Here is a 12095-nt window from a genome sequence, read left to right as displayed (position 1 = left end):
TATTCAAACCTTTCATCCCTTCTGGTAGCCCCCAAACAAGCACAAAATGTCTCTCTTTACAGATGGAACATGTATTCCTGCACAGCAGCTGAAAAATCCAGTTGTGCAAGAAATAAAGAAGAATTTTTGTGCGTTTTTGGGATGCTGTCGTATTCAGCCAGCACTGCTCAGAACTCAAGACAATGCCAATTCCTCCTAAATATCTGTAACTTTTAGGAAATTGCATATCCTGAACTGCTTTTCACTTGGTTTTAAATTAGTTAATTAAAATCAATTGAAGTGGTTTTTAAACCTTAAAATGGTTTTAAAACCTTAAAGTGTTTTTAAATCTTAAAGTGGTTTCAAACCGTAAAGTGGTTTTTAAACCCTTGAGTGATTTTAAATCTTAAAGTGGGTTTTAAAACTTAAAGTAGTTTTAAACCTTAAATTGGTTTTTAAACCTTAAAGTGGCTTTAAACCTTAAAATGGTTTTTAAATCTTCAATAGTTTTTAAACTTTAAAGTGGTTTTAAAACCTTGAAGTGGTTTTAAATCATGGGGCTTTGAGGTTGCTGCCTATTTTTTATTTATTTTTTTAACACAGAGCATTATTCCCAGAGCAGCTCCCAGAAACAATAAGTGAGTGACATTTTTCACTTACTTTGAGATGGGAACCACCTCCAGGATGTCCAAACCCACTCTGGGATTATGGTTCAACTGCTTCACAAAGCCACTGTCCACCACATATCTGAAATAAACAATCCAGAGAGGTAAAAACCAGGGTTTAGCAGGGAACTGACACAAGGATTTAATTTTAAAAAACACATTTATTCTACCTAGACCCTGGTTATTCAGTAGATTTGACTTCAAAATAGATTCAAAAATATTGGTCACCTCTAAGACTATAATAATATCAATGGTTTTCTTACTACACACCCAAAAAAAGGCAATAGTAGCAGAATAAATGTGTTTTTCCAAACCCAGACCTTTCTGAATTATTCCCTCTGCTATGAGAGACAGAAATCAATACCTGACTCCTTCAATGGTCAGAGATGTTGCAGCAATGTTTGTGGAGACCACACATTTTCTGATGCCTCTGGGGGCTGGCAAAAATATCCTTTTCTGTTGATCTAAAATGACAGAAAATGATGACATAAAATAAGATGACAAAATAAAATAAAATAAAACCAAGCAATATAAAACAAAGTATGCATAATAAAGCAATGCAAAACAAAGCAAAATAAAGTGTAAAGTAAGGTAAAGTAAGGTAAAGTAAGGTAAAGTAAGGTAAAGTAAGGTAAAGTAAGGTAAAGTAAGGTAAAGTAAGGTAAAGTGTGAAGTAATCTGGGCTTTCAGTTACTCAGTATCCCCTTCCTAACTGAGGATCTTGAAGTCATATCCAGACTTGGATCTGGACTTTGACTGGAGGCTCAAGCAGAGAAGGCTGAAGTTTGATTTAGTTCATGATGACCACAATAAAACCCCACCCCAAAGTGCCCCAAAGGGGTCCATTCCCACCCTTTTCCCAACCCAAACAGACAATCTGATGAGGATGATATCCATAACAAGCCCTGCAGCTCAGATTGCTGTGATGAAGTGAGATTTTGGCTCTGACCTGTGGACATGGAGCCGTAGAGGGGCAGGATGAGGAGCCCCTCCACAGCGCGGTCGTGCACCTCGTAGCGGTAATCGATGGACTCTGCTCTCTTGAAAAGCACATCACAAGCTCTCTCTATCTCATTCTGCCCTAAAAGACACACAAGAGCATTTCAGTCACCTAATTAGCTACAGCTCTGCCTTCCTGGTTTGCAACGCCTTCAAAGAAAATTGTTTTGTCAATATGTAATATGCCAACATCATTAAAATGAGGAATTAATGAGAGGGGATTTGGGAGGTGACATCCAGCCCTTCCACAGGGCCTCCCACCAAGGATTTGCCTTAAAAGATTAGATATCTTTTTATTAGATATTAATATTAGATTTGGGCCTGGCCCATGCACTGATGTAGGATTTTACAGCTAAAATAATTCATGACTAAAATGAGCAATTAATGAGAGGGGGTTTGGGAGGTGACACCCAGCCTTTCCACAGGGCCTCCCACCAAGGATTTGCCTTAAAAGATTAGATATATTTTTATTAGATATTAGATATTAATATTATATATTAGATTTGGGCCTGGCCCATGCATTGATGTAGGATTTTACAGCTAAAATAATTCACCATTAAAATCAGGAATTAATGAGAGGGGGTTTGGGAGGTGACACCCAGCCTTTCCACAGGGCCTCCCACCAAGGATATGCCTTTAAAATTAGATATATTTTTATTAGATATTAGATAATAGATATAGGCCCGGCCCATGCATTGATGTAGAATTTTACAGCTCAAATAATTCTTCCTCCCTGAGTTAACAACAAACTAAACCATGCAGACAACACAGAGTCAATCTGGTTATTCCTAAAAAGCTCGGAAATTACCATTGCACAGGACTTTGTGCATCAACTGCACCTTTCCCTTCTCTCTGCTCTGGGAGACACCAGGCAGGCTCTGGAGGCTTTTCTGCTTTGCTGGCAGTGCCATAATTCACCCAGGAAAATCCTCACCTGTGAGAAAAACCAGGATGTCACCTTCTGGTTCATTTAAGTGAACATCCAGGGCGACCTTCACAGCCTGGAACAAACAAAAAACAAGGCAAAATCAGTTGAAATCCCATTTAATTCACCATCCCAACTGATCCTCCCCTGCTTCCTGCAGAGATGCTGAGAACACAACAGAACAGCTCATTCCTCCAGGTGAAAAACACCCCAAAACCAGAGAAAACAAACCTCTGTGACATAGGCAGAGCTGCCCACATCCCTGGGGCTCAGCAGGTTGCAGAATATCTCCTTGACAGGGTAACTCCTGCCTGGAATGTGCAGCACTGAGCAGTGCCCAAAGAACTCTGAGAGCTTCTCCACCTCCAGGGTGGCTGACATCACCACCACCTTCATGTCTGTCCTCCTGCCTGCTGGCTTCTCCTGCAGGAACAGCTTCTTCAGCAAACCAAATAAAATATCCTGGCAGAAAAACAGAAACAGCTGATGTTAATACCCTGGTTTTCTTAGAAGAGCCTGAAAAACTTGGAAATTTGATTATTTTATCCCATTGATAGAGTGAAAATCACATATTCCGGGCCTAAGCACTCTGAAGAAAACACACATTTGGCCTGGATATTTTGGTTTCTAGAGTTTAATGACTTTTTTACCAGCTCTCCTCACAGCACCAGTGTAACTCAAACCCCTTTGTTTTTCATTTTTACACTCTTGGTCAAGTCATTTGTGAGAAGTTACCTCAGCCCCATTTTTCATCCCATTTTCCAGCCATGTCCCCTGACTGTGTGTACGCCCTTCCTTGGTTTTATTTATTGCTACGACCTCAGCAAGTTTATTTTCCTCTGTGCTGCTCTGAATTACAAATCTGCTCCTTCCACCACTTCAGCTCAGTTATTTGCAATTCCCTCAGATGCCTGAGGGCAAACTGGGATTCAGGAGATAATTTTCCCTTTTTTCCACTGGACTGGGAGATGGTTTGCTGGAGCAGGAGGTTGTCTGACACACAGCACAATCTCCTGAGGTCTCAGTGACCTCAATGTCCCTTTGCTGGCCACACAAGGGTCAGGGTGACCTTTGGGACTCAGGTCTAGATGCTTCCATGGACCCAACAGCCATAATCTCTCTGCACAGTCACATACACACCCTAAAAAACATTGGACAAGAGAGTTTTTTTGGCTTTTTTTGGTGTATTTTGTGGTGGTTTATTTTTTAAACAAGTATTCTAGAAAGTCTGTGCTCTGCCTTCAAACTCCTGGAAATTTTGGGAGAGTATTCAACAGCCAGCAAAGTTTTAATTGCATTTAAATGCAACCACTACAAAAATCCAACACTATTAGAGGCTACATCTTATTTTCAACTTATGCAGCATGGACTGAACAAAGCAGCAAAAGGACAAAGCACATCCATGGAAAGTCAGTCCAAACCCCTTGGGGATCGTGCTGAAGTGAAAGGAAGGGATAAACAGAGCACAGAAAAGCAGAAACAGTGACCCAAAACCCAGCCATGAGAGGCACTCACAGTGCTGAGGCTCCTCTCGTGGGCTTCATCCAAAATGATGATACTGTACTTGCTGAGCAGGGGGTCAGCCAGGATGTGCCTCAGCAGGCACCCGTCAGTCATGTACCTGATGGCAGTGTCCTGCAAGGGCAGTCACACTGTCACTGCCAGCCTGGCCTTCCATCTCAAAGCAAACCCTTCTACACATTTACCCAGCACACCACAAGGATTTTCCTTAAAAGATACCTAAGGGCCTGGCCCATGCACTGATAGAGGATTTTACAGCTAAAATAATTCTCATTCTGCTCACACACAGCAGCACAGGTGCTTGGCAATGTTCCACCTGCAAGGTGCCCAAAAACCTCCCTCAAATGAGTCAATGCTTGCTTATTTTGAATACAATACCTACCAAGCCTTAAAACACAATGCACAGAGCTCCATTATTAAGCTTAAAAACTTCCTAATATCTTGCTAGATAAACTTTTCTGTATTTAGGGAGTTATTCCAGACAAGTGTTAATACACAGACCATTGTTCTATTTGTCTTGGCTTTTCTACATTTTACATCATTTTTCTGCTGACTTATGGCTACTGCTGAGCTCTAAACTGTCTGAGAGACAGTTCTGCTGTCTCTGAGGCCTGCCTTCTGCAGCTTTCCCAAAACTTTCTGATTTTATGCATTTCCACAAGGGGACACCAACAGCTGGGACAGCCCCGTCCCAAAGCCCTGGGACAGCCCCCTGCCCCCTGGGTGACCCTGGCACATCCCTGGGCATCACAAGGATTTTCCTTAAAAGATATTTAAGGACCTGGCCCATGTATTGATGCAGGATTTCACAGCTAAAATAATTCTTACTGTGCTCATGCTTGGCAACGTTTCACCTGCAAGGTGCCCCAAAATCATCCCTCGAATGAGCCAGGGGACACCAACAGCTGGGACAGCCCCTTCCCAAAGCCCTGGGACAGCCCCCAGCCCCCCAGGTGACCCTGGCACATCCCTGGGCATCACAAGGATTTGCCTTAAAAGATATTTAAGGACCTGGCCCACGTATTGATGCAGGATTTCACAGCTAAAATAATTCTTACTGTGCTCATGCTTGGCAATGTTTCACCTGCAAGGTGCCCCAAAATCCTTCCTCAAATGAGCCAGGGGACACCAACAGCTCCTTCCCAAAGCCCTGGGACAGCCCCCTGCTGCCTGGACGACCCTGGCACACCCCCAGGGCACCACAAGGATTTTCCTCAAAAGATATTTAAGGACCTGGCCCATGTACTGATGCAGGATTTCACAGCTAAAATAATTCTTACTGTGCTCATGCTTGGCAACGTTTCACCTGCAAGGTGCCCCAAAATCATCCCTCGAATGAGCCAGGGGACACCAACAGCTGGGACAGCCCCTTCCCAAAGCCCTGGGACAGCCCCCAGCCCCCCGGGTGACCCTGGCACATCCCTGGGCACCACAAGGATTTGCCTTAAAATGTTTAAGGGCCTGATGCATGCATGATGTAGGATTTTACAGCTAAAATAATTCTTATTGTGCTCATCCACAGCACCACAAGGGGTGCTTGGCAATGTTTCACCTGCAAGGTGCCCAAAAACCTCCCTCAGATGAGCCAGGGGACACCAGCAGCCCCTTCCCAAAGCCCTGGGACAGCCCCCTGCCACCTGGGTGACCCTGGCACATCCCTGACCTCATGCACAGCACCACAAGGGGTGCTTGGCAATGTTTCACCTGCAAGGTGCCCCAAAATCCTCCCTCAAATGAGCCAGGGGACACCAACAGCTGGGACAGCCCCCAGCCCCCCGGGTGACCCTGGCACATCCCTGGGCACCACAAGGATTTTCCTTAAAATGTTTAAGGGCCTGATGCATGCATTGATGTAGGATTTCACAGCTAAAATAATTCTTACTGTGCTCATGCTTGGCAATGTTTCACCTGCAAGGTGCCCCAAAATCCTTCCTCAAATGAGCCAGGGGACACCAACAGCTCCTTCCCAAAGCCCTGGGACAGCCCCCTGCTGCCTGGACGACCCTGGCACACCCCCAGGGCACCACAAGGATTTTCCTTAAAAGATATTTAAGGACCTGGCCCACGTATTGATGCAGGATTTCACAGCTAAAATAATTCTTACTGTGCTCATGCTTGGCAACGTTTCACCTGCAAGGTGCCCCAAAATCCTCCCTCAAATGAGCCAGGGGACACCAACAGCTGGGACAGCCCCTTCCCAAAGCCCTGGGACAGCCCCCAGCCCCCCGGGTGACCCTGGCACATCCTGGGCACCACAAGGATTTGCCTTAAAATGTTTAAGGGCCTGATGCATGCATGATGTAGGATTTCACAGCTAAAATAATTCTTATTGTGCTCATGCACAGCACCACAAGGGGTGCTTGGCAATGTTTCACCTGCAAGGTGCCCAAAAACCTCCCTCAGATGAGCCAGGGGACACCAGCAGCCCCTTCCCAAAGCCCTGGGACAGCCCCCTGCCACCTGGGTGACCCTGGCACATCCCTGACCTCATGCACAGCACCACAAGGGGTGCTTGGCAATGTTTCACCTGCAAGGTGCCCCAAAATCCTCCCTCAAACGAGCCAGGGGACACCAACAGCTGGGACAGCCCCTTCCCAAAGCCCTGGGACAGCCCCCAGCCCCCCGGGTGACCCTGTCCCACCCCCAGAGCAGCCCCCAGGTCCCACCTCGCAGGTGCAGTCGTCGAATCGCACCTGGTACCCCACGAGGGTGCCCAGGGCACAGCCCATCTCCTCGGCCACCCTCTGTGCCACCGACACGGTGGCCACGCGCCGGGGCTGGGTCACACCGATGGCTCCGTGCCCGGCCAGCCCTGGGGGGGGACACAGAGTGAAAAACACCAATCGCTCGGGTTTTTAACATTTTAAAAGTTCAACAGTGATAAAATGGTTATAAAAATAGTAATGTAGCTAGAGAAATAATAATTTGGATAATTGGCATTAGGACAATATGAGACAATAGAAACAAAGAGTTACAGATGTCTGGGCACCTCTTTCTGGGCAAAATAAGACTGAAAAAGGACCCACGTTAACAGAGGATTAACCCTTAAAAACAATAACCTGTTGCATATTCATACAGCTCATACATGATGCATAAATCCCATTCAAACACAGGATTCCGTCTGGGCAGTGTCAGCTTCTTTCTCTGAATCCTAACAGCACCTTTGAGGCAGGAAGAAGTTCATTTCTTCTGATAATGGAGCAATAAATTCTCTTTCTTTGAAAGATTCAGGTGTCCTGTGGCTGCTTTCTCGCTCAAAGTCCTTTCTTTAAAAAAGTACCTTCCACAGCATAGTTTCTATTTTAACACTTTGTTGTAACCTAAAACTATATTTACCACACTACTTAAGAGACTTAATACAGCCTTACTTTATAACACAGCACATATAACATTCATTTGAATATTTGGAAAAAGCCAATCATAAAAATACGCATTTTTCACAGAAGGGACATTAAAGATCATCTCGTTCCACCCCCTCTTGGAACATCTTCCACTATGACAAGTTGCTGTGAGTCTTCTCCAGCCTTGGATGCTCATGGGGATGGGGCAGATTCCCTGAGCAGCCGGTGCCAGGCTCTCCCATCCTCACAGAGAACAATTCTTTTCCAATACCCCACCTGATCCTGCTCTCTGGCAATTCCCTGTCACTCCAGACTCCTTCAAGCTTTAAGATCACCCCTGGAGCTTTCTCCAGACTGAACATCCCCAGTGACTGTAGGACGCTGAGCTGAGCTGCTCCAGGTCACTTTATATCACGTACCTACATAACGTACACATAGCCACAGTTTGGGGTTGTTTTTTATTATTTAAAAGGTTTAACCGAGGCACCTCCTCTCACCACATCCCAGCCCGAAGCTGCGTCACCCGTGAGGGGACAGGGGCACAGCCGGATGCGTTTATCGGTGCTCGTGTCCCACATCCGCAGCCCGCGGAGCGGCGGGGGGGGGGGTTCCGTTACCTGCCTCGTAGAGGTACCTGGGCAGCTGCGTGCTTTTACCGCTGCCCGTCTCGCCGGTGACGATGAGGAAGGGCCGCTCCCTCACGGCCTCCACCAGCTCTCGGCGGGAGCGGCGGATGGGCAGGGCGGGGCCGTCCATGGCGGCTCCCGGGGCTCACCTGCGGCTCCCCTGCCTCACCTGAGGCCCCGCCCACGCGCGCCCCCGGCGGGAACCCCCCGTGCGCGCCCCCCCCACCCCGCCGGTGCCGCGCGCCACGCGCATGCGCGCCACGCCCCAGTTCCCGCCTCCTCGTTAAGCCACGCCCCCACGCAGCTTCCCGCCTCTTCCTTAGGCCACGCCCCCCGCTCTCCCCTCAGGCCCTCGCGGCGCTTTAGAGTCCGGGAATTGCTCAAAAAATGACAAAAATTACCAAATTACAAAGCGCGAAGGGTTGGAAGGAACTCGAAATCAATGCGCGAGGGCCAGGCTGCTCAGATTTATTCAGTGACAAAACTTGAGTCTTGAGTCCACACGTAAATGTCCTGATGGAACGACCCTAATTAGGAAAAATACATTTTAAAATCTAAACGACAAGAAACCATCTCGAATTCTGTTATAAATAATTTCCATAGGTCAGTTAAGTGTCATATTGTGTTGCATTAAAGTAATACTCTCCATAGGTCAGCTAGGTGTCATACTGTGTTACATTAGGCTGTTACACAATATTGAACAAAACACAATTGTACACCTACAGAAAATAGTAAAATATTGATAAACAAACCTGCTGCACCAAAACTTCTTCCTTGAGAGAGAAAAAGTTCTTTATGTTGGATCTTTTTATACTTTCAAACCTAATCAACAAGAGACAAGATTCAATCTCTGAAACAGAGAGCAGCCAACAAGCACTAAGGGATGTGTTAAAAAAAAAAACAAATTACTTGGTAGAATCTTAAAAGTTTAGGGCTGGATATGCTCCAATGATCTCACACTTAGGGGCAGCTTAACAAAGCTGTGTAAAAAAAAAAAGGATACCTTTGGTAGTGGGCACAAAGAATGTAGAATTGAGGGGACATCTGGTAGAATTGCCAAGATGTGGAAGAAACTGATAAACCCAAATGAGCTCCAAGTGAGTAAAAGGTAATTCTGGTAATTCTGTGACCACCCACCCAAGAAACCCACTGACCCCAAAGAGAAGGACTCAGCACAGCACTAATTAGCGTCAGAAGCAAATCATTAACCGGTAGAAGATAGAATACTAATTAACAAGTGGACTGTGTGACTGGCGGTAAATGAACACTAATTCCTTTGTGTGCTAAAATGTGTAAACAATAAAAAGTTTTGATGGTTGGGCTGCCTGCTCTGTGAGGTTCACCCAGGCTTGGCAATGCTGAAATAAATAATCAATGTCCCTCTGTAATGTGCAGGTATCGCTGTGTGGTGCTCTGGGTAACAAATGTGATTTTTAAGGACGTGAATTACCCAAAACTCGCTGTGATGAACAAATGAAGGCGCTGCTGCTCCATCTGCGAGTTCACAGCCGGCCTGAAGGTGGCAAGCACAGAACACTGAACACACACCAGCTGCAGTCCAGCTCCCCTGCCTTCCCCAAAATGCGATTTTTATGGTGAATTTTGCCCGTAGCTCAGTGCTTTCTCCCCTCACATGCTGTTTTTCACCCTCCATTGGGCTCTATCAGTGAAAAGAAGCACACAGTAAATGTGTCACACCAGGAGCAAATTCAGGCCACCCACTGAGTCTGGTTATCCCAAATTCCCTCAATTTTTGCCTCTGGCACAATGGGAGAAATATTTCCCCACAAGGAACATGCACTCTGAGGCTTGGAACATATTCTATCATTTCCATCAGTTAGCTTTATCTGACCTACAAATAATTGTTTAGTTTGCCAACAAGCAGGCATTGTAAAATCCCACAATAAGCTGGTTTGTGACAATCTGACAAAAAATAGTGGAATGTGCCAATACACTCTATGTTGGTACACTCCTTTATGGAAAATATCACATTTATTGAATCACCATTTACTTATGTCATGTTGCCACTGGTAATTTACAATTAATGGTGATCATATACACATTTGAAACTGCAAACACACCCTTATTTCACTTTTTGCTGTGTGTTTGCCAATAAATATTTAATGGTTTTAATAGACACACATTTATGCAGACACACTTGCAGTCTGCACAATTTTATTTAAATCACATCTTTCTTTTGGCAGACACAGGGCTAGGTAAGGTTTTTCAATTCTCTTTTTTTTTTTTTCTTTTTTTTTTTTTTTTTTTCTTTTTTGTCCTCCCAGCCTGGGAATAGCAGATTTGGTTTTAATCAACCCCTTTGCAGTGTTGAACTTTGTCCTCCTGGAATACAGAGCCATTCATTGAAGGATTTCCCCCTGTCTAATAAACATTAATGAAGCACACTTTACAATTCCCCTGTGATCTTATCTCAGTTTCACAGATGGGGAAAACAGAAACAAATTAAGGGGTCTGCACACACCACAAATCAAAGGCAGAGCTGGGGGAAGAACCCAGGAATCCCAGCACAATTCCCTGCTCCAATAACTGAGAAATGTGCTCCCATCCCTGCAGCTGCTCTGGCACAGGGCAGCATTGTTACCTTCAGGCCATCCAGGAAGACTAAAATTGCTCTTTTTCCTGAGGTTTAGCTCCCCACAGAACTGCAAATCCTGTGAGGTGGCAGAGGGCTTGTGGCTCTGCTGGATTATCCCTCAGGATGTCTTTATTCCCTTCTGAGCAGAGGATCTCTTTTCTTTTCTGATTAGCAGAGATCTAGCAGGATGTGGGAACCTCCAACCATGAGGTTTATCCATCTTTCCCAGGAGAGAATCCTGATTTCCTGGGGAATTTTCATCTCCTAGCTCTGGACAATGTGGTCCTTTCCATGTGCCTGTGAGGAAAACCACATCTATTAATTACATCCAGCAAGGAAAGGCAGGTAATTGCCTTGAGCCTGGAATCTCTAAGTAGGGCCACTTTTCTAGCAGAACAATCCCAGAGCTGTGATTTCAGCAGAGACAGAGGAAACCAATGTTCCCTGCAAGCTGCACTCCTGTCAGACACCCAGCAGTTTTTCTGACAGCCAGGATTTTTGTGGCACTGGCTGTGAGTCATTATTGAAGAAGTGTTATTCTTAAAACAGAGGAAGAATACTGGAAAAAGGAGGTGTTAGACAGGAAAAAACCCAAACCCCTTTCACACCTCCATCTGCTGTCTTGCAGTGCCTTGCTACCAAACATTTACAAATTGACATGTTTTATTGCAAATCTTGCTCTGCTTGTTAAAAATTGCTTCTTTTTGAAGACACAATCAGACATTTAGCCTTTCTCCCCTACCATGAATATATTTTCCTTGTGTTTAGCTCCATGGAAAACAACAATTTCTACTGTGCAGCCTTCTGCCAGGACAGCCAGGTTATTCCTAACTGCACTCCCAGGTTTCTGCTAAAAACAGGCTGCAGGAAATACAGCACAGGCAGGAACCTGGTTTAATTTGTTCTGCAGGTGGGCAGGGTCCAGCCAGACCCAAGCTGGGAATTGCTCTGGTGGAATTAAATATTTTTGTGCTGGAAAGGGATTTGCAGTTCTGTGCTGAGAGCCCATCTCAGCTGTGGCATTGAGGAGCTCCTGAGCCAGGTCTGAGCGAGCCATGGCACAAAGGGTGACAGAAATGCCACAGCAACTGCTCACCCTCTTGTTGGTGGCCTCACAGCCCTGCCCAGCTCACCCCAGGCTGATCCATTCCCCTCAGCTGCTCTGGAGCTGTGTCTGCACATGGACCTGCAGTGAGTCACAGTCACACTCTCAGGTCTCTGTGCCCCAGTTCTGCAAACCTTTCTGCACAAACATCATTGTATTCAGCACAAGAGACCTGGTGTACTCACTGCAGGCCTCGACTGATGTTCTTACAGCCATGATTTCTCTTTAAAGTTGGTCTAGGAAGTGATTTTGTTGATTGACTCCCCTCACACGTCCGCCTGCTTTACCCTTTTTAAATTTAACTCCAGTGTCAGATGTGCAGCTGTTTCCGAGGCCAC

General features: G+C 45.7%; 1 protein-coding gene across 2 annotated transcripts in view; it reads right to left on the bottom strand.

Moving 5' to 3' along the window:
- Positions 1-8186, bottom strand: part of DHX40 (DEAH-box helicase 40) — an 18231-nt gene extending 10045 nt beyond the window's left edge. The window contains exons 1-8 of one of the 2 annotated variants that reach the window (XM_059487175.1): positions 8048-8186; positions 6756-6901; positions 4084-4203; positions 2800-3030; positions 2578-2644; positions 1594-1725; positions 1009-1108; positions 640-726 (exon numbers count right to left, since the gene is read on the bottom strand). In XM_059487175.1, the coding sequence (XP_059343158.1) occupies positions 640-726; positions 1009-1108; positions 1594-1725; positions 2578-2644; positions 2800-3030; positions 4084-4203; positions 6756-6901; positions 8048-8186 (1022 nt within the window). Of the gene's footprint in view, positions 1-639; positions 727-1008; positions 1109-1593; positions 1726-2577; positions 2645-2799; positions 3031-4083; positions 4204-6755; positions 6902-7148; positions 7510-8047 lie in introns of those variants that run through there. The other variant, XM_059487176.1, reaches the window with a different exon arrangement.
- Positions 8187-12095: the final 3909 nt, after the last annotated feature.

The sequence above is a fragment of the Ammospiza nelsoni genome, chromosome 21, assembly GCF_027579445.1.
Source record: "Ammospiza nelsoni isolate bAmmNel1 chromosome 21, bAmmNel1.pri, whole genome shotgun sequence".
Classification (NCBI taxonomy): Eukaryota; Metazoa; Chordata; class Aves; order Passeriformes; family Passerellidae; genus Ammospiza; species Ammospiza nelsoni.
The sequence above is the reverse complement of the archived record's forward strand: the minus strand, read 5'-3'. Positions and strand labels throughout refer to the sequence as shown.